We start from the raw sequence: 19,644 nt of genomic DNA, 5'->3' as shown, positions 1-19,644 counted from the left end.
AGCCCTTGATTGGATGCATCGCAGTACACCACAAAGTCTTCTATTCCTTTTGGGAGGGATAGTATCGGTGCGGTGCATAAGGGTCGTTTCAGCGTTTGGAACGCTTTCTCTTGCTTCTCTTCCTAGTCAAAGGCCACGCCCTTCTGGGTCAAAGTCGTAAGAGGTTTCGCAATTCGTGAGAAGTTCTGTATGAATCTGTGATAGTAGCCAGCGAGGCCTAGAAATTGGCGAATTTCTGTAGGCGTCTTCGGTGCTGACCAGTTCTTAATGGCTTTAATTTTGGAAGGGTCCACGTGGATTCCTTCTTCGCTAACCACGAGTCCTAAGAATTCGACTCTTCGGATCCAAAATTCGCATTTAGAGAACTTTGCGTAGAGCTTCTCTGATCGTAATGTTTCCAAGATCTGACGTAGATGCTTACTATGCTCTTCCTTACTACGAGAGTAGATAAGTATGTCATCGATGAAGACAATGACGAACTGATCCAAGTAAGGACGGCATACCCTATTCATTAAGTCCATGAATATTGCGGGCGCATTAGTCAATCCGAATGGCATCACAACAAACTCGTAGTGTCCGTAACGAGTTCGGAAGGCTGTCTTCGGAACATCCTCCTCAAGCACTCGTAACTGGTGATACCTGGATCTCAGATCTATCTTTGAAAAGTAATTCGCCCCTTGCAGTTGGTCGAACAAATCGTCTATGTGAGCCAGAGGGTAACGAGTCTTAACGGTTAGCTTGTTTAGTTCTCTGTAGTCGATGCACATATGAAACGATCCGTCCTTCTTCTTGACGAACAAGACCGGAGCTCCCTAGGGTGAGAAGCTTAGTCTTATAAAGCCCTTGCTGAGCAGTTCGTTAAGTTGACTGGATAGTTCCTGCATCTCAGCTGGTGCTAGACGATAGGGCGATTTGGCTACTGGGGTAGCCCCTGGAACTAAGTCGATTCTGAGCTCGACTTGACGTTGCAGAGGTAATCCTGGGAGTTCTTCTGGAAAGAGGTCGGGAAATCGCGTACTACTGGAATGTTCTTTCGGTCTTTCGCTTCTTGGCTCATATCGACAACGTGAGCAAGGAATGCGCGATATTCCTTACGCGAGTACTTATGAGCTTGAATGTTTGAGATGATACGAAGGCTCGTGTCGGGTTTGTCGCCATAGACTACTAGAGTTTCGCCAGATGGCAGATTAAGACGAAAAGCCTTTTCATAACACATGATGTCAGCACGTTGCAGACTCAACCAATCCATGTAGATAATGACGTCGAAACTTTTAATTGAGACCGGCATGAGGTCGATTGAAAATGAATGGCTATCTAGAGTTAGAGTACATCCTATATATATACGGCTAGTGCTCTCAGTCTTTCCGTTAGCCATTTCTACAGTGAACGGTTCTTTAAGTGTTCGTGATTTTTGCTTAAGTAAATGACCAAATTTTTGGTTCACGAAACTCCTCTCCGCTCCACTATCAAACAGAATGCATGCATAAGAGTTATCGAGGAGAAACGTACCAGTAACCACTGTGGGGTCGGCAACTGCTTCCTCGTGGCCTATAGCCAAAACTCTTCCTACTCCACCGGCATTCCCTGCCTTCGGGGAGTTCCTTTTGTAGTGGCCCACCTCGCCACAACCGTAGCAAGCCTGGCCCACACCAGCGCCGAGGACTTGGTTGATTGGCTTTGCCGGAGATTTGCAGAAACGGGCAGTGTGCCCCTTCCTGTTGCAGTTAGAACACTGTATTTCCTGGCCGTCTCCAGTATGGTGGAAGCTGCATTTGTTGCACTTCGGCAAACTCCCCGCGTACTGCTTTACCGGAGCAACAGCGGCAGGTACTATCGCAGCATGAACCGCCACGACCTGCTGCTTTTCGGCAGCCTTCTGTGCAACGTTCTTCTTCTTCTTGTCATCCCAGAACTTCCGCTTGTTATCAGCAGCTTTGGAGGGTTCCGAGATGGCTAGGGTTGTTGTTGTTAATGGGGTACGGACCCCATGGTCAATGAGCCGTTGTGCCAATCGCTTGGCACTATCGAAGGTAGCGGGGTATGAAGCGAGTACATTCCCCTGAAATGGAGGCACCAGCCCCCATATATACCTCTCCACCTTCTTTGCTTCAGAAGGGACCATTCCCGGACATAACGCTACCAGATCGCTAAACCTGGCAGTGTAGGATACTATGTCGGAGCCATTCATGGTTAGGCTCCAGAGTTCCTGTTCAAGTTTCTGAACTTCGCCCCTCGGGCAGTATTCTTCGATCATGACCTCCTTAAGAGCTTCCCAACCGATAGCATTTGCCACTATAAGAGATAGTGACTTGACATGGCTATTCCACCACGTCAAAGCTCGGTCTGCGAAGGTGCAGGCGGCAAACTTAACCTTGCTCCCTTCCGGACAGGAGCATATCTCAAAGATCGACTCCGTCTTCTCGAACCATTGCGAGAGGGCAATGATTCCGCCAGTTCCATTGAAGGCCCTGGGTTTGCAGCTGGTGAAGTCCTTGTACGAGCACTCCCTAGCACGTACTGGAGCTTCGACAATAGTGGGAGGCACATAAGTCCCACTCCCACTAGTATCGGTAGTGGTGAATTGTGATAGAACTGTCGTAACAGCCGCATTCACATCAGCTTGGATAGCTGCTGGGTTGTATGGAGGAGGAGGTGTCGGAGTTTGATTCGGAGTTATTGGAGTAGTACGTCTCGTTGATCGACGCGGAGGCATCTTGTAGCTATAAGATCACAAAGATAAGGATATTCGTAAGAATTCAATAGAGAGATTGATGAGAGTGACTCGTAGACTAACTCTCCATAGCCCCACAACACAATTGAATAGTATGATTGAATGTAGATCTAGTACTAGAAAGATGAAAGCACTTGGATAATAATTTCCATGAGATTAGATATATGTCAATAATACTGGTATTACAGATGTAACAAGGTTGGGAAAAATGACCTAGAAGTAGGTCTTACATTAGACCAAGTTAGAAAATTTTGATAGGGCTACGACCTAACAAGACTTAACAGATTCAAAGTCTTCACATAGATAGGAAATTAAACTAGAGTTTTTACATAGACTAAGTTATATCCAAAAGAGAAAGTTGAGTAGGCTCTATCTACGACGAGAACAGCTAGAATGAGTCCTTGATTCTGCCAGACGACGCTCCATATCCCTCATGCGTCTTTCATATGCTGCCTGCCGAGCTCGAAGTTCCCTGACTTCAACTTGGGTTGCAGCAAGATCTCTCTGCAGAGCCTCATTGGCTCTCCAGTCCCATCCAGAGCCTCTTCGAGGTGGCGAATGCGGACCGTGTTAACGCCCGAATTGGCGTCAATTTCCATCACTCGGTCGATGGCTTCTCGACCTTGCTCATCATTCCGAGCATAATGGGCAGGACTCGGTCAGCTGAGCCTCCCTCGCTCAAATTATAGAAGCTTTGATCTCCGTTGTAAGGTAAGGTTTGACCCTGTTCGTGGCTCCATCTGTTCAAGTTTGTTGCCCACAGAGGTGTGGGACCTTGAAATGTTGGACGAGGGTTAGCATTAGGGATTTGAGCCACTGGGGGTAGGTTATTGACTTCGGGTTCGGAGTCAGAACTCTTCGAAAAGCCTTCTGCGAGGTGATCATCCAAAGGGATTGGATGATCATCTTCTGGCTCTGCTTCAAGCCATCCAGCATTGCCTTGGCTTGGGAAGTACGGGTCGCCAGGAGGATGGAATCCAGCCATGATATCCACGCGAGAAAGGGGTATAAGAATCTTATAAAAATAGACGTACTAATTTAGATAATTATAAGATGATCCTTACTAGTTACTTCAATACTTGCATAGTGCATACCAGTCATATGACACCAAAATAGGATAGACCTTCGAATAAGTAACCCTAACTCCAAATCCACAACCAAACAAGGAACAGGAAGTAAAGCAAAGATCACAGATTCTAAGTCTACGACACCTTAGTCACATATAACCTTAGCGTATCCACTTAGCAACTATTGACCTACTAGTAAAGACCTTTTTAGTTCTCAAATAAGTTATTATAGTAACACAAAATACTCCTATAGTATTTTAGGTTTATGTTATGTTCTAATGTCCTTATTGTAGTAGTGTTGGTAAGTTTTTAGACTTGTTGCAACCTCACAACCATTCTTAGGCACATGCTAGTCACTCCTCGGAAAAATATAGTTGATCAGGCTATATCACTCCCAGATTTGACTATATGTCTCTAAGCCTAATTGTGTTGTTCAACAACCGTAATACTTTTGTTCTGTCCTAGTGACATTGATTTTAGTATGAATGCAGGTATGTATACTTGGTTAAATATTTTATTATTTAAAAGTATAAACTCTTGGTCAGAGTATTTTAATCCCGTTGTGTTTATAGTTTGTATATCTTTTATGGGTTGATATACTCGATTCACTATAAACAATGCTCTGATACCAATCTGTCACACCCCAAAACCGGAACGGCGGAAACGTTCTGGGGCGGAGGACGTCATGTAAGTATCACAACAAAGCATAATAGTAAACAAGAAACAACATCATCCATTGCATTAATAATATAATTTAATACAAGTGTGTTATGTATAGTTTATAAGACACCAAAAATATGAATCAAACTAAGAGATGAGTCTTGAGACACTACTAGAAAAACAGCCTTTTACGACGCGCAATGCGTGTCGTAAAACGCTCAGACGACGCGCAAATGCGTGTCAAGAAAGGCCCTGTCATAACGAAAGACGACACACATTTTTGCGTGTCATAAAGTTAAATGTTTTAAAAATTATATATTTTGATAGATTTACTAATTTTCAAATTAAATAACACATTAAAAATCTCATAATACAAAATAAATTACCATAAATAACAAAGATTATTCATTTCACTAATATGTCAAATACAAATAATTATTCCAATAGTGAGTAAATGTTATAAAAAAATGAACTCAAGAAAGCAGAATTTATATACAATTGCATTATCTAGCTTACTGTGTGCCAACAACTCTCTGTGTGTTTGCTTTTTCTTGAGTCTCGTTTCCTCCAAAGCTTCTAGCCATGCCAAAGTATGATATCTTAGGGTTCATGTCCAAGTCAAGTAAAACATTGCTAGCTTAAATTCATCAAGTCCTTGGCGTGAAGTGTTTGATAGAAGCTTAACTGCAATCTCCAATCCTTCTAGCAAACCCTAAAACATTATTGGCCATGTAGCAGGATCAACCTGCAAAAATTGGATAAGTTAAGAATATGCAACAAGATTGGTGAAAAGACATAAATGCCCCTACCTTGTATTCAACAGTAGCAACAACAAGAAGATTTCCTTCCTTGTTGAATCTCACCCGTGGAAAAATCTGTAATAATCATTTAAAAATGATATATTTGATATAATAAAATATTGTGGAAATGTGTGTTATGATATATTTTATCAAAGACTAGTGATTTTAGTGAAATTTTTGACACTACATTTTTATTATTATGACTTTCATTGCAGATCAACACAACCGTAGTTGACTAATTCCAAAAGAAGTATCAATTTTGATTTTTGACCCAATTCGTTTTTGACATACCAATTTCGCACATTTAGATTGCCTTAAGAAAATCGGTATCGATGTTTAAGCAACCTATTCATTATGAAAATTGTGTGTCAAGATTACAAGAAAAATAGGAAAAAAAACCAAATTATTTTTCGAGAGTGAATTCTTGACTTTCTATACCAGTATGCCTAGCACTTCCTTGAACTCTCACCAACACTTCATCACCAACCTTTAGTGACGTCACTGGAATTGCTGTTGCTTCATTTCCTCCACCTGTCACCAAATCAATATATATATATATATATATATATATATATATATATATATATATATATATATATATATACCTAACCTTAAAAATTACGAACCTTTTATAGGAGCTACAAGTCCGACAGTCTCTGAAATCTGTAGAAAAATGGTATAAGAAGTTTCCTTGTCTGAATCAACCTGTAATTATAAATTTTGAAGAAAGATTCAACCACTTTTGATTCTTTTTTCTGATGATTTTTTGGGATATGACAAAATACAGAAAAGTTTTATCCTTTTATGGATTTAACCACTTAACTACCTATTGTATAGTGATTATCAAAATACAAAAAAGTTTTTACCCTTTTATGGATTTGACCACTTTACTACATATTCTATATTCTATAGTGATTAACCATTATCCTTTTTTGACCATTTAAAAAGATAGAACAAAAAAAAGACAAATATAACCAATTTCCTTAATTTGCCAAAAAATTCATATATTCCCTAAAATAGCCATCGGGATTGTTCATTTTTTTTAAAAAATTCATGATTTTTTATCAAGAAAATATTTTTGAAAGACCAATTTCGTCGAAAAAGGAGCTTCTTATTGTGAAAACGAACTATTAAGTTGATAAAAAAAAAGTGATTTTCTGTATTTTTCCCTTTTTAAAATTATTTATGACAGGACAATCATATTTTCACCATTTTATCAGTTTAGCCACTTAACTGTATTTTGTAGTGATTAATCTATTATATTTATTTGACCATTTTTTCAAGTTACCTAGTTTTGAAAAAGGTTAAAATTCAAAAAAGGACAACGTACAATAACCCAGAAAATTGTTTTTTCTTAAAGGTACAAAATAAATAAAGATTTAATCACTAATGAGATCAGTTAAGTGACAAACAAACCTTTGCATCAACAATGATTAATGGTCGTGTCTCTATCTTTACACGTCCAACTACAGCTGTTGTTTGTATGCCACTTTGATCAACAACAAGAATCTCTTTCCCTGCCTTCAGCTCTGAAAGGTAGCAAGTTTTGCCACCTGGAATCGCCACATAAGCATGTACTGGCCCCTGAAAATGTTGACACGCCATCATTATATATTAAAAAAATGTATCCGGTTAATACTCAAAAAAGAAATAAGCTTCATTGTCTTGGCTGAACATAATATTTTAATATAAAATAATCATTGTCAAAAAAATCTGTAATATATTAAAAAAATGAAGCTCCTTCTGGAAAAATCTGTAATAATCATTTAAAATGTTATCATAATATTTTAATATAAAATAAAAGAAGAGTTTTTTAATATAAAATCAATGTCTTGACTGAACATCTTTATATCTTTGACAATGAAGATGAGGTCAAATCTTGAAAGAATTGTAGTCTGTAAGTCAATGTTATCTTGTGCAGTTTTTTTTGAGATCATCATAACGGCCTGATGGAGGGTTTGCTGCAGCTAATATACAAGTCCTGGAATTCAGAACTGTTGTTATTCCTGCTTTGGCTATGGATATTGTTTGTTGTTCCATGGCTTCATGTATGGCAACCCTAATTATAAAATTTGAAAATAAGTCAAAGTTTTGAGGGTAATTTGGTAAAAAAAGAAGAACAACATTGTTTAATTTTTAATCCAACCTGTCTTCTGGTCTCATTTTGTCGAATTCATCAATGCAGATCATCAGCTAAGACCATAGCCCCTCCTTCCAGATAAAACTTGCGCTAAATGATTTTTATAATTTTAAATTAGAAATTGGAATTGGAGAAATATGGAAGGGTGTTGTAGAATATTTGTATAAAAAAAGTAAAAAGATAAGAAAGTTACAATGTTGTTATCACGAATGACAGAAGCAGTAAGCCTTTCCCGGAAGTGTATACAGGTATAGGAGCAGTCTTCTCAACAAACTTGAGAAACTACAAAAGAGAGTAATTTCATGGGTTAAAAACAACAAATAGTTAGTAAAGTATCTTCATTGATTTACTTAGATTATTAAAATTACAACTCTGTAATGAAAAGAATTTAAGGTTACCTGTGATTTTGCAGTGGATGGGTCTCCCAAGAGCAAAACATTAATATCACCCCTCAATCTTACACCATCAGGTAAAGTCTGTAGAAATAGAGGAAATGAGCTCCTAAATGATTAAGTAAAGACAACAATATTCAAGGGTAAAGTTGGCATTATACCTTCTTTGATCCTCCAAACATGAGACAAGCCACAACTTTTTTTACATCTTCATGGCCAAGTATGGAAGGGGCAATCTTGGAACATATGTTTTCATATACATTGCCTTCTGCTGCAAATCTATTGAATTCTTCAACCTGAAAATACAATGAAGGTAACCCACCAATTAATAAACAAAACAAAACCAAAGCAATACAATCTCTATTTCCACTAAAAGACAAACATAATTTGCATCAAATGATAGTAACTTTACCTCTTCTTGTGTGAAATTGGCAGGACCACGAGTAGCTTCGTTTGTTTCTTCTATTCCAACAACTCTTATATATGGTTGTCTAATAGCAACTGCTCCTTTGTGACTAGATCAAAATAGAAAAAAGATTGCAGATTTAGCTATATTCAAAATGTATGAAAGTTAAATGTTATTGGTGAATAGATAGAGTGAAAGTATTACGATGTAGATGTCTTTGAAGCTTGAAATATGCTGTAAATTCCCATTATAGTCAATTTGTACCAGGTACAACTATTTGTACAAGTTGTCTGTCTACAGATCAAAGCATGTTCCTTGGTAGCTCACCGGTTGGGACATCCTAAGATTTAAAAACAGGCCAAAAGGTTAGAAACTTCAGTAGTGAATCATTGTAAGAAATCATTCAACATCAAGCCTTTTTACCTCAGGGTTTTCTTCAAGTTTCAAGGTTTGTTGACCAACATACTTGCTTCTATCTGGGACTACAATCCATGGGTCAACAGGGCATGGTGTTTAACCCATCTATAAAAATTAAGAGCAAACGCATTTAATATAAAAGGAGTTTCAAGGTTTGCTGAGCTTCTGACATTGAAGCCATTGTTTCAAGGACAAGAAGTTAAAGCCACACCAAACCCTTTTCAGGTAACAAATATAACCGTATTGATTAATATTTCATTAAATTATATTTTTTATTTCTATCCTAATTAATATATGTTCTTGACTTCTTTATTGTTCAGCTTGATCAACTTGACAAAATTTTCAAGGTTTTAGGTAAGGCCCACTAAAGCCTTTCAAAGTTCTTAATCCATATTTGGATAAACATGTTGACATTTCTTTCTGTTACAACATTCTACTTGTTATTTTTTCTTATATTCTACTTTCATTTTTTTCTTGTTAGAACATTCTACTTTGAAAAATTACTCTGTATTTGTTCAAATGAATCTTTAGTTTAATTTCAATTACAATATCAGGTCATCCAACAATAGAAAAGTGGCCAACACTTGCCCACCTTCCACATTGGCAAACAGATCAGCAACACATCCAAGGGCACAAATAGTAGATTTCATTTTTATAATTTCTTATTATTATTATTATTATTATTATTATTATTATAATTTGTAATCATCATCTTAATTCTTACACCTATCATCTTAATTCTCCTTACAGTGATAGTCCTGGTCTTTACAGTGTTGTTCACCTCTCTTGACATGATGGATAATCTTGTTGTGTTGTTGTTTCAGGTTTTTCTCATTTCGATTTGCTCAATATACAATCTGCAATTCAGAAATAAGGCAATAACATTAGCATGTAATTTGCACACGAATTAACATTTACAATTTACAAGACTTACATCGAGGAGTTATATTCTCTCCTACATTAAAAATGTAGTGGCCTTCTTTATCATCTGATCTCCATGGAGGGGAGCCATTGTGAGGGATTCCTTTGTAGTAAATTAAAGAGTAACAAAAACTGCGGACTGGTGCATTTATGAAATCCTGTCTGCAATATAAAGTTGGGAGTACCTGAGTGACAATTGTAACCTCATATTATTCAAAAGTTTTTATGTACATATCAAGGTGTTCTTCATCTATGGATGATTCTATTCCACAAAGATGAACATGTTTCTCTGTATCTCCAGTATCATTTCTATCAGAATCATCACTCTCTTCATATTTAGAGTCTTTTATAATTATAGTATATTTAGTACCAGAGGATTCCATGGAGCGTGAACTTGAACTACTCTACCCCTTTTGATTGTGTGGGGGAGGAATGAAGGATCAGCAATATCAATATCAACATGTCCCAAACATTCAACAAAGACATCAGACAGCCCAATCAACGTATTCAGGGCTTGTAGAATTTGAGATTGTAAATTAGGAGTTCCATGTTAAACATGAACAGATCGTTACTCATGAGTATGGGATGCACGACCAAGGGACGGCGAGGGAGATGAATCCATTCAAAAAAATATGTTTAGAAACCAGTGGTTTGGGAAAAATACCTTGCATTGAGGAAGATGATAATCACATGTTAATCGGAGTTGAGGGCTTTGAGAACCGGAATCGGACCATATTTGAGCTGGTTGATCGTATTTCTTCTGACATTTGTGTGCATAATACTCGAAATTCAGAAACCCTAGATGTATAAACCACGCTTCGTGAACCCCATAGGAACAGATAAGGAACTCATAATCCATGTGTGTTTGCGAAGGAAAAGGAGGGGAGAACGAACTAGGGTTAGAATCGAAGGAAATATCTTTAGAATTAAAGACAAAATTTAGTAACTAACCTACCTGAGCAGCTTTGTACGAGTATATGGTAGCATATTGTAAGTCGTTTGCTTTGATTTTTCTTAGATCAACTTTTTCTCCAAACCCTATTAGTTGTTGGTACCGATTTTAAGGTTTCACATGGAACAAGAAAGAGGTGGTGATGGAGAAGATGGTAGGGCGGCGATGGATGGTAGGAATGGTGGTGATGGTCGATTGGATGAGGTGAGCGTTTATGTGGAATGAGGTGAGGTGAGGTGAGCGTTCCTGTGGAAGGACAACAGGCGGGGTTTTTAATTTTTTGGATTTCATTTCCCACTGGCTATTAAAAAACGAAAACGCGCGCTCGTAGACTAAAATTATAAAGCGACAGGGTAACACGAAACGCTTTTTAGGATAGGTGCCCTCCGTGTTTTTAATATTTTTTTTGTTGGACACTAATTTTAGGGCGCACAAAAATGCGTGTCCTCTATCCTTCGAATTTTGCAAAACTGACATTATTTTTTAGGGCACGCACAAATATGCGTCCTCTATCAGCGCGTGTCATTGTTTGCGCGTCATTAAAGGGCTGTTTTCTAGTAGTGACAGCTTCATCTTCTTTGAACCTGGCATCGGTACCTGTCTACTGATGACCTGAGAATACAAGTTATTTTGAAAGAGTTTATCAGCTTTAAAGTTGGTTAGTTCATAAGCATTTTAGTGTCATTGTTTGTATGAAAATGTTTGTAAGAGTTTGATGTATAAGTTTGTAAATGTTTGTAGTAAATGTTTGTTGTAAGTGTTTGTATCTCCTAGAAAATCCTATATTTTCTACTAAAAGTAGCCTTCTACCAAGGCATCAAATGTTCTTTATGTTTGTTTCTTGTAAAAGTGTGTATTTTCCCAAGTGTGACTATCATTAACAAAATATAGTTTATACATTACCGTTTATGTGAGAAGATCACAATGTGAATGCAATGGGAAAATAATAAAGTACTGTAGTGTTGTATTATAGTGACTACTGTTGTACTAACTACCTTAAGCCAATTGTTAATTAAGGTATAATGTGATATGATTGTAACCATACTTGATCGACTAGTAAAACACGATGCTCGAAGACATCGAAATGGTATGACATTCGTCACCCGTAGACCTGCAGGTCCCATTGTAGCTAGCAGCAAGGTGTAGGACGGTCAATCCCGTATAGATCTATACACAAATTCACGCTCTCCCTCCAGGAGACTCTGGTTACAAAACGAGCCATAGAAGTGATGCCATGCCCCGAAGTGGTGACTCACATTTATGTTATAGTATTCTTGTATATGTATTGTATGTACTAGTGTAGTGTATGTTCTCTCTGTCTAGTATGTAGTATGTTCTCTTTGTTTCTCATCATAGTATGTTCTCTTGTATAGTGTATAGTATGTATTATTTCTCGTTATAGTATTCTCTATCTGTTTCTCTTATAGTAAGTATTGTTTCTCGTTATAGTATTCTGTATATGTTTCTCTTTATAGTATGTATTTACTCATGTATGAACTGACTCTTTATATGTTTCATTGAACTAGAACTAGTGAATAGTGACTTCCTAAACTATATCTATTATAGTTTACTAGTAGAGTTGTTTGTATAACTGAGTGTGTTGAACTGAGGAAAAAGCTTTTATGCCTATACATATATACATAATATATAACTAAGGATCAAACGACACTCGGACAAACAACAGGGTACTCTAAGTCCACAACAAAACAAGGAACAGGAAATAAAGTCAGTTATCAGTCCTAAGTCCTTCCAACCTTACTTATATAACTATATATGCATTAGACATGGTTTTGACAATATATAAGTTTAATAAAGAGTTTAACATGTAAAAGAGTTTGATAAATATTTTGAAGTAGTTTGTTTGATAAAACAGTTAAAAGTATAGTAAATCCATTTGTTTGATAGTTATTAATCACATGTGATTGATATAATAACTATAATGTTTCAACTTGTATTTCCCCCCCCCCCATAAAAACATTTAAAATCATTTAAAAGGTAGATTAAGGGGTATGAACTCACCTGTCGTGAGTGATGCGAATGAAAGATCGGTATAGGATGCTAAGCGTCAAGTGAAGACTTGAGCACACACGGATCCTATTTAACATATAATGACACATATAAGCATCTAATTAGTGTTTAAAACATCTAATCTTGAAATGGAACAACCTTAAGGACTAGGAAACACTTGTTCTGAAGTGTTAAACCACATAGGGTTGCATATAAGGGGTGTAGGGCCTCACATAGGAGTTTACGGCCCAAATGGCATTACCCACATGAGTTTACGGCCCATGGGTTTACGACCCAATGAGTTTACGGCCGTAAACTCATGGTAATTTGTACCATTTTGTGTTTTAAGGTCTTACAATTATGAAGGAAGTGATCTAGTCTCATGTCTAAGCCTTAGGAAGGAGTTATGGCACCATTGCACCATTAATTAGGGTTTACGGCCAAAGGAGATTGCCTTGGCCGTAAACACCTCATTTTCTTGGGAAATTTCTTGATTTCAAGGAGTAATTCAGTGGTTCTAACAAGATAGTAAGTATATAAGAGGATACTCACAATGTAGAAGCTAGAGGGAGTAGTTTTCGGCCCAAAGAACAAGCGTGTTCTTGATGTTCTTGAAGATCTAGACTCAAAAGATGAAATTCATGGATGAATTCAAAGGGTTATCAAGGATAAGTGGTGTATTAACACATAGATGGAAGGATTTGCTTACATTTTTGAAGATTGGAAGCAAAATCTTATGATCCTTGAGAGAGAATCCGATTTCTAGCCTTGGAAATGTGAAAAGTGATTGAAAATGACTAAGTGTCATATATATACCCTAGAGTTTACGGCCGTAAACTCTAGTTATGGCCGTAAACTCCAAGAATTGGAGTTTTATGGCTTGAATGATAGGTTACAACTTCAATTGGCACTTCCTTTCACTCATTCCTTTGGTGCACTTAAGCTCAGAATGCTCAAACAGACTCTAAACAGTGCTAAAAGTTAGCAGAAACAAGTCTGACTTTGATTGAAGTGAATGGTTTGTACAAGATAGAAATTCCGGGTTGTCACATAATCACATCAAGAACCTATTTATATAGGTAATACTGTTTACCAGTTTTAATCTATATTAAACTTCTAGTTCTATCGAGATTCATTAACTTATGTCAATGTCATGTTTAATCCCTTCCATGCTCATGTTTTCTCATGACATGGATGTTGTGGATCATGAGCTTGGATGGTAAATCAACCATGCAAAAACCATGTGACATTTAACCTAAGATAGGCTTGACTTATCGTGAGTATCACATCACTTTAAATAAAGTATAACTGACGAATTGGAAAGATGTACTTCCCCATGTAGAAAGACTAAGTAAAGTTTGTGTTTTTTCATAGGTAGCATGTGATTTGAATTTTATAAAAATGGGTTTTTGTTTTCTTTTTTAGTTAAATTTGGAAAACAATTCATTTAAACTATTCAATCAATTTTATATACTTTTATAAAATCCAACTGTTGATGCCCGGTTGAACTTTTTTAGGTTCTAATCTCCATGGTCCTTAGCTAGTACTCGATGGCCTTCATTTTGTTACATTTTCTATTTTAATAAAAATTTCCTAACAACTAAAAGGAAATTCGTATTACAATATAAATAACCAAAGTGACAAATAATTCACAAAAAACGACCAAAATACCAAACAAAACAACACAACATATGTCTAGTTGAGGCAAGGTGTTACCTGATCCATGAAAAATAAATTACACTTATTTTGAACTTAGTTTACAAATTTTAGATCATTATGCTAGGCTAATAATCATAAAACTGCAAATAAATTTATATACAATAGTTTTTATGATTTTACATGTTTGAAATTGTCCAAACAACTATATAGAAATTTCGATACACTTCTGAATTCAAAACACAACATACTTCTAGGCAACTAACTTTTGTAAAACATTTGGTTTACATGAAGCTCAAAACTGTGAGCTTACTTGTAGCTTGGAGAGCCTTTCTTTTAAGTGTTATTAAATCTTTTAAACCCTAGTAGTTGATTATATGCAAACTGTGGCCATGTACACAAAAAACAAGAGTTATTTTGATTACTACAATGCAACCCTAAAACTCGTGAGTTTTCCTGCCAAAAAACGAAGGTTTGCAGCAAAAAAAACTAAAATGTGTTGCAATTTTTTTGGAAGCCCTAGATTTTTAGTCCATGCAAGTCGAAGCCATGCACGCTCAAAGCGTGAGTTTCAAAAAAAATGTTATTTTTCTGCCATTAAAAAAACCAAGAGCATAAAAAAATATTAAAATCATGGCTTGTTCTTTCAAGTAAAAAATCATGAAAATTAATTTTCACACAACCATTTATATTATTGTACAAAAGGGCATGAAATAGTGTATGATGGAATATATGTACAGATTAAAACAAAACGCAAAGGCAACGGAAGCGTATAAAGAACATATTCCATACAAAGGATCAAAGATCCATGTACCATTTGCTACAAGAACATACAAGGGAAAAGATGTAGTATAAATCATACCCTTGAAGAGTTTGGTTTATTTATTCTTGCTTGTGTAGTTGTGTTCTATGGATGAGCTAGAACCCAAACGGAGATTCCTATGATGAAGTTGTACCCAAGAAGAAGTACCTTGCAACTCTTGAAAATCCCAACAGTACGTGTGATCAAACCGTGAACACAAATCCTAGACAATTAGGGTTTTGGATTTTGGGGCTCAAAACCAAGAGGAGCGAAGGAGAGAGAAGAAAAGTTGAGAGAGAGGAGAGAGTCAATAGGAGGGACGAATTTTCCTTCTCTTATGACTAGGATAGAATAAATACTAGTTTATCTAGTCATTATCTTGACTAAATAGACAAATTATCTTCAAGTATTTGAAATTTAAATACTTTCACTTTAACCACTTAAGATCTACAAGTTTCTCATTAACTTATTGTTGACTAATTAATAACTTAACAAACTAGATCCTCATTATCTCTATTGCCATTTTATGCTTAGAACTTTTTTTGCGTGTAACCCAAAAAGACTCTACTATTAATAATAATCACAAACTAGGCATGACCATGGGCATGCTTCCAACCAAGGTTGTCAAGATTGCAATGTTACCTAAGATGGTTTTACATTTTACAAGATCGTGATTGTAATATTGGGTCGGGATAAGAAGATCCTACTAAAATGAACCCATATTTAAATTTGCTCAAAAAGGTCCTCGGTTTGCAATATACATTATAAATCGATGTTAATTAAGACGTTGATAGTTAAATAAATTTAATTTTTTAAGAATTAACCATAATTTTTGTTGTTGAAAACCATAAAAATTAGGAAAAAAAAACATCTCAAGTAGAAAAAGAAAAAAGATAATTATGTTTATGTACAACTAAAGGCATAAGATTACAAAGAAAATATCACGGGTATGTTCTACCTAATATGAGATGAATTGATGTAGCGGTGATGCTCTATTAGACTTCTTGCAACTTGCAATGCTTAATTTGAAGTTGAAAACACAATTTAGACTTTAATATATACTAAAACTAAAGAGGTGGGATCGGATTGTGTAAGATCTTAAGATCCTAGTCGGGATCTTAAGATCCTAATATAGATCTTGCTTTGAGATAGATCTTAGTGTGACCAGAATCGTTTTTTGCTTGTAGGATCTTTAAATCATAAGATCTTAAGATCAAAAACAGAATCTTAATAACCATGCTTCTAATAGTAAATGCACTCGAAGTTGTGGACAATGTGCTCCAGGCTTGTTATATATGATCTACCATGAAGGATGATCCCCTATTACTCATGAATGTGTAGTGTTGATCATGAAGACTCAAGGATGTGTTGTTATGATGTTGAACGCACTCCATGCATGGTGAATATGTTTCCTAGGTGCATGGAAGATGGCCATGCACATCTGTAACGCCCGCAAGATGGGGCTAGATGATTAAAGAATAATAGGATAATTATTCATCGTGGAAATAAGTCGATGTTTTTGACAGAAGGTTATTTAGAAAAAAATAGTCTAAATGAAAGTCATAGTAGTCGTTAAACCGAGAGCATACATATAGAGATCTTCCAAATCTAACTTCATGAGAGGAAGTTATGATTTTTTAAAGTCTCAGCGCAGCAGTGCACAACATACAAACTAAAATAAAAATCGGTCAATTGTTAAGAAAAGCAATCTAAGCGAAAGTTGAAGATCTCTTCAATACCTATTCGTCGATATAAAGACAGTCGAGAATATACATAGTATAAGAGAGTTATGATTTTTATACAGACTTTAATAGTTTAAGCCCATCAAAAACATAGCTTTAAAAATAAAGTAAGCATTAGCCGACTGAGTCTAAATGAACGTCGTAGATCTCATCGATAGCTACACGTGGATATAAAGAACATCAAAAACGGAGTTCATATGAAGAAGATATGAATTTTTTTAGGTTTCCCGAGTGCACCTCGTGCAATAGAGGCGCAACACACATCTTCTGGAAGTTATGTGGCATCACCAGCCAAAATTCGCCATGTGTCACGTTCTAAGAGGAAGGAGTGTCGACAACGGTTGGGCGCGACACAAGCTTGGTTGGGCACAGTGCGTACTTGTCATATAAATACTTCAGCCCTCTCATTTGATTTCCACACCAACCCAAACATCCTCTCTCGAGTTTCTCTCAATCTAGAGCCCAGTTTCCCTTAGTTTTAAGTATTTGGCGAAGCCCTAAGGTCCTTGAGAGCCTGACATCTAGTAGCTAGCAGGCCGGAGTTCTACCTATATAATTTTCGGACTTTTGTCTAGGAAATCTTTGTAAGTTAAATTACACTCAACTTTATTTTAGTGTAATTTATATTTATATTCATAGTCTTTGCTAAGAATCTATAAATAATATTTATTAGTGATTCCAAGTCATTATATTAATTGATCTACTTATGGGGATGATTTCTAGGCTAGATTTAGTGAGGTGTCTAAAGTGGTATGTCCAAACAGTATACTCTATATACCAAACGGATCGTACCTCCGATATGATCTTACCTGGTTGTTGTTACTTGATAGATCCTGATGTAGACATTAGGATTAGTGAGGAATGTAGACTATCATTAGTCGCCAGGGATATAAGACTAAGACTTTGTGGTATTCGAACGTAGGTCACGTCAGAGGAAAAACTAAAGTACCAAGGCAAAGTTATGCCCAAATTCAGAGGCATCTACATTGATCAAGTCAGTGCATAGTTACTTTAATCGTACACATAGATATGAATTATTTAGATAATTAAATGCTATGTGCACCTATTATCTGCAATATATGTTGGATGAATATGATATGATTTTAGTCGATTTTATTATATAAGTATTTTCATATACAATATACATATATATATATATATATATATATATATATATATATATATATATATATATATATCAAATAGTGATGGGTGATGAGAGATGGGAGATGAAAGATGGGATATGAGAGATGAAAAAAATTATTAGGTGATGCCCTGACCCCCTTACCGGTGATGTTTGTGATGATTGCGATGTAGTCATCTACCAGAGTATAGATGAGGACTATAGACTAGTCTAAACAGTTCAGTGGAACACCAGCATGAATGCAACGTGTTAGGTGATTAATTATGAGTTCAAGCGATGTACGAATTGTGTGTTCATGTGATGTACTCTACTGACATATATTGCGGAGGAATCCATGAAGCATTACTGTCAGTGCGATGATAGACAATGAACATTAGGAGAAGCCCTTAGCGATGAAAATATCAAATGCGATGATTAGACGACGAACCTTAGGAAAAGTCCTTAGCGATGAAATCCGATGTAGGTGATGATCCTTAAGAGATGTTCTGAGAAATGAATATAGAAGAAAACTAAGATAGATAATTGGGTTAATTGTTTGTTTGATAATTAGACATATTAACTATATTGTTGTGGGTTGAAATCTCTATGTACTCACCAGGTTTCCCAACCTGATCCATTCAACTTCTTTGTATCACAGGTATCGTTACCAAGGTACATGCACGATGAGAGATTCTAGGAGATTTATAGTGTTAGTCTAAGATATTGTAAAGTCTGTTTATGCTTATGTTTGTATCAGTTACGACATCCTAAATTTTTATAAATCAATGAAATACAAGACAAGCAATGCAAATACGTGGTTTGTAATGGTAGATTATAAGGCTTTTATGACTAGTGCTACCATGTTAAACGAGATAGAGAGCATGTGCAAATCTCTTTAGCTTTTATTAGCGCTACTATGACTTTTAATTGGAACATGACTTAATCATTTAAACTATATATGTTATTTTCTTTTAACATAATACAAAATAAAGAACAATGTTATGCATAACAATTAAGTTCTAACTTTTCACAAATTTATCCTCATTTTATGTTTCCCTTTTCATTTCTTCAAGAATATTTTTAAACATCATAAACAAAAATAGAATTTGATAGGTCAAGTGTATGTTGAGTACCCATTTTCTTGAAGTATCATTCCTCATCATTACTCGCCTCATCCAAAATCCGTTCTCTCGCCTTTGTCGCCTGATATATACACACAAAGATCATTCAAATTTATCAGTTCATACCTTAGTAAACTTCTAAAATCAAAAGAACTTTATGGGTTGAATCAATAACCTGTTTTCCCAACTCGTAAAAGATGTCACAAGAGTGAGAAGAACACATTGCACCATTGATCCAACAATTAATCTAGTCCACAATCCTTCCCCTTTTAGATTCAACACAAAACCAAAAACTAGAGCCATTGGGATTCCAACAAGATAATACGATCCAAGATTAATGTAAGCCCCAATATGTTGCCAACCACTCCCTCTAGCAACTCCTGTTTAAAAGAAGAAACTTTCATTATCATTTTGAAGACCAAATCTCGATAGCTTTTGTTAGGGTTTAAGCTTACCCGAAAGAATTGCTTGTATTGTGTCTGTAAATATGGTGAAACAAAGAAGAAAGGTGATGTCTTTCACATAGTCGACTAGTTCTTTCTCTGTACCAAATGTGTAACCCAGAATAGAACGTGAGCATAGGAGAGTGGTTATGGCGATGATTGCTTCCACTGCTCCAAGACCTGATGCAGCCATGAGAGCGGTTTTTACAGCCTCTGGGTTCCCAACTCCTAGCTCGTTGGATACTCGTGTGCTGAAAAAGATTA

The 19,644-nt window shown here is 36.2% G+C and overlaps 1 protein-coding gene and 1 pseudogene across 1 annotated transcript in view; both read right to left on the bottom strand.

Moving 5' to 3' along the window:
- Positions 1-5,065: 5,065 nt before the first annotated feature.
- LOC145106598 (DNA replication licensing factor MCM5-like) lies at positions 5,066-10,393 on the bottom strand (annotated as a pseudogene).
- An 8,469-nt stretch (positions 10,394-18,862) lies between these two features.
- LOC145169139 (protein DETOXIFICATION 12-like) overlaps positions 18,863-19,644 on the bottom strand; it is a 37,242-nt gene continuing 36,460 nt past the window's right edge. Inside the window, exons 5-7 of the mRNA XM_079087707.1 lie at positions 19,393-19,631; positions 19,113-19,317; positions 18,863-19,019 (exon numbers count right to left, since the gene is read on the bottom strand). Coding sequence (XP_078943833.1) covers positions 18,863-19,019; positions 19,113-19,317; positions 19,393-19,631 — 601 coding nt within the window. The remainder of the gene's footprint in view (positions 19,020-19,112; positions 19,318-19,392; positions 19,632-19,644) is intronic.

The sequence above is a fragment of the Lactuca virosa genome, chromosome 4, assembly GCF_052849685.1.
Source record: "Lactuca virosa cultivar CGN04683 chromosome 4, Lactuca_virosa_CGN04683_v6, whole genome shotgun sequence".
NCBI classification, from domain to species: domain Eukaryota; kingdom Viridiplantae; phylum Streptophyta; class Magnoliopsida; order Asterales; family Asteraceae; genus Lactuca; species Lactuca virosa.
Note: the sequence above shows the minus strand (reverse complement) of the source record. Positions and strands in the feature narration are given on the sequence as shown.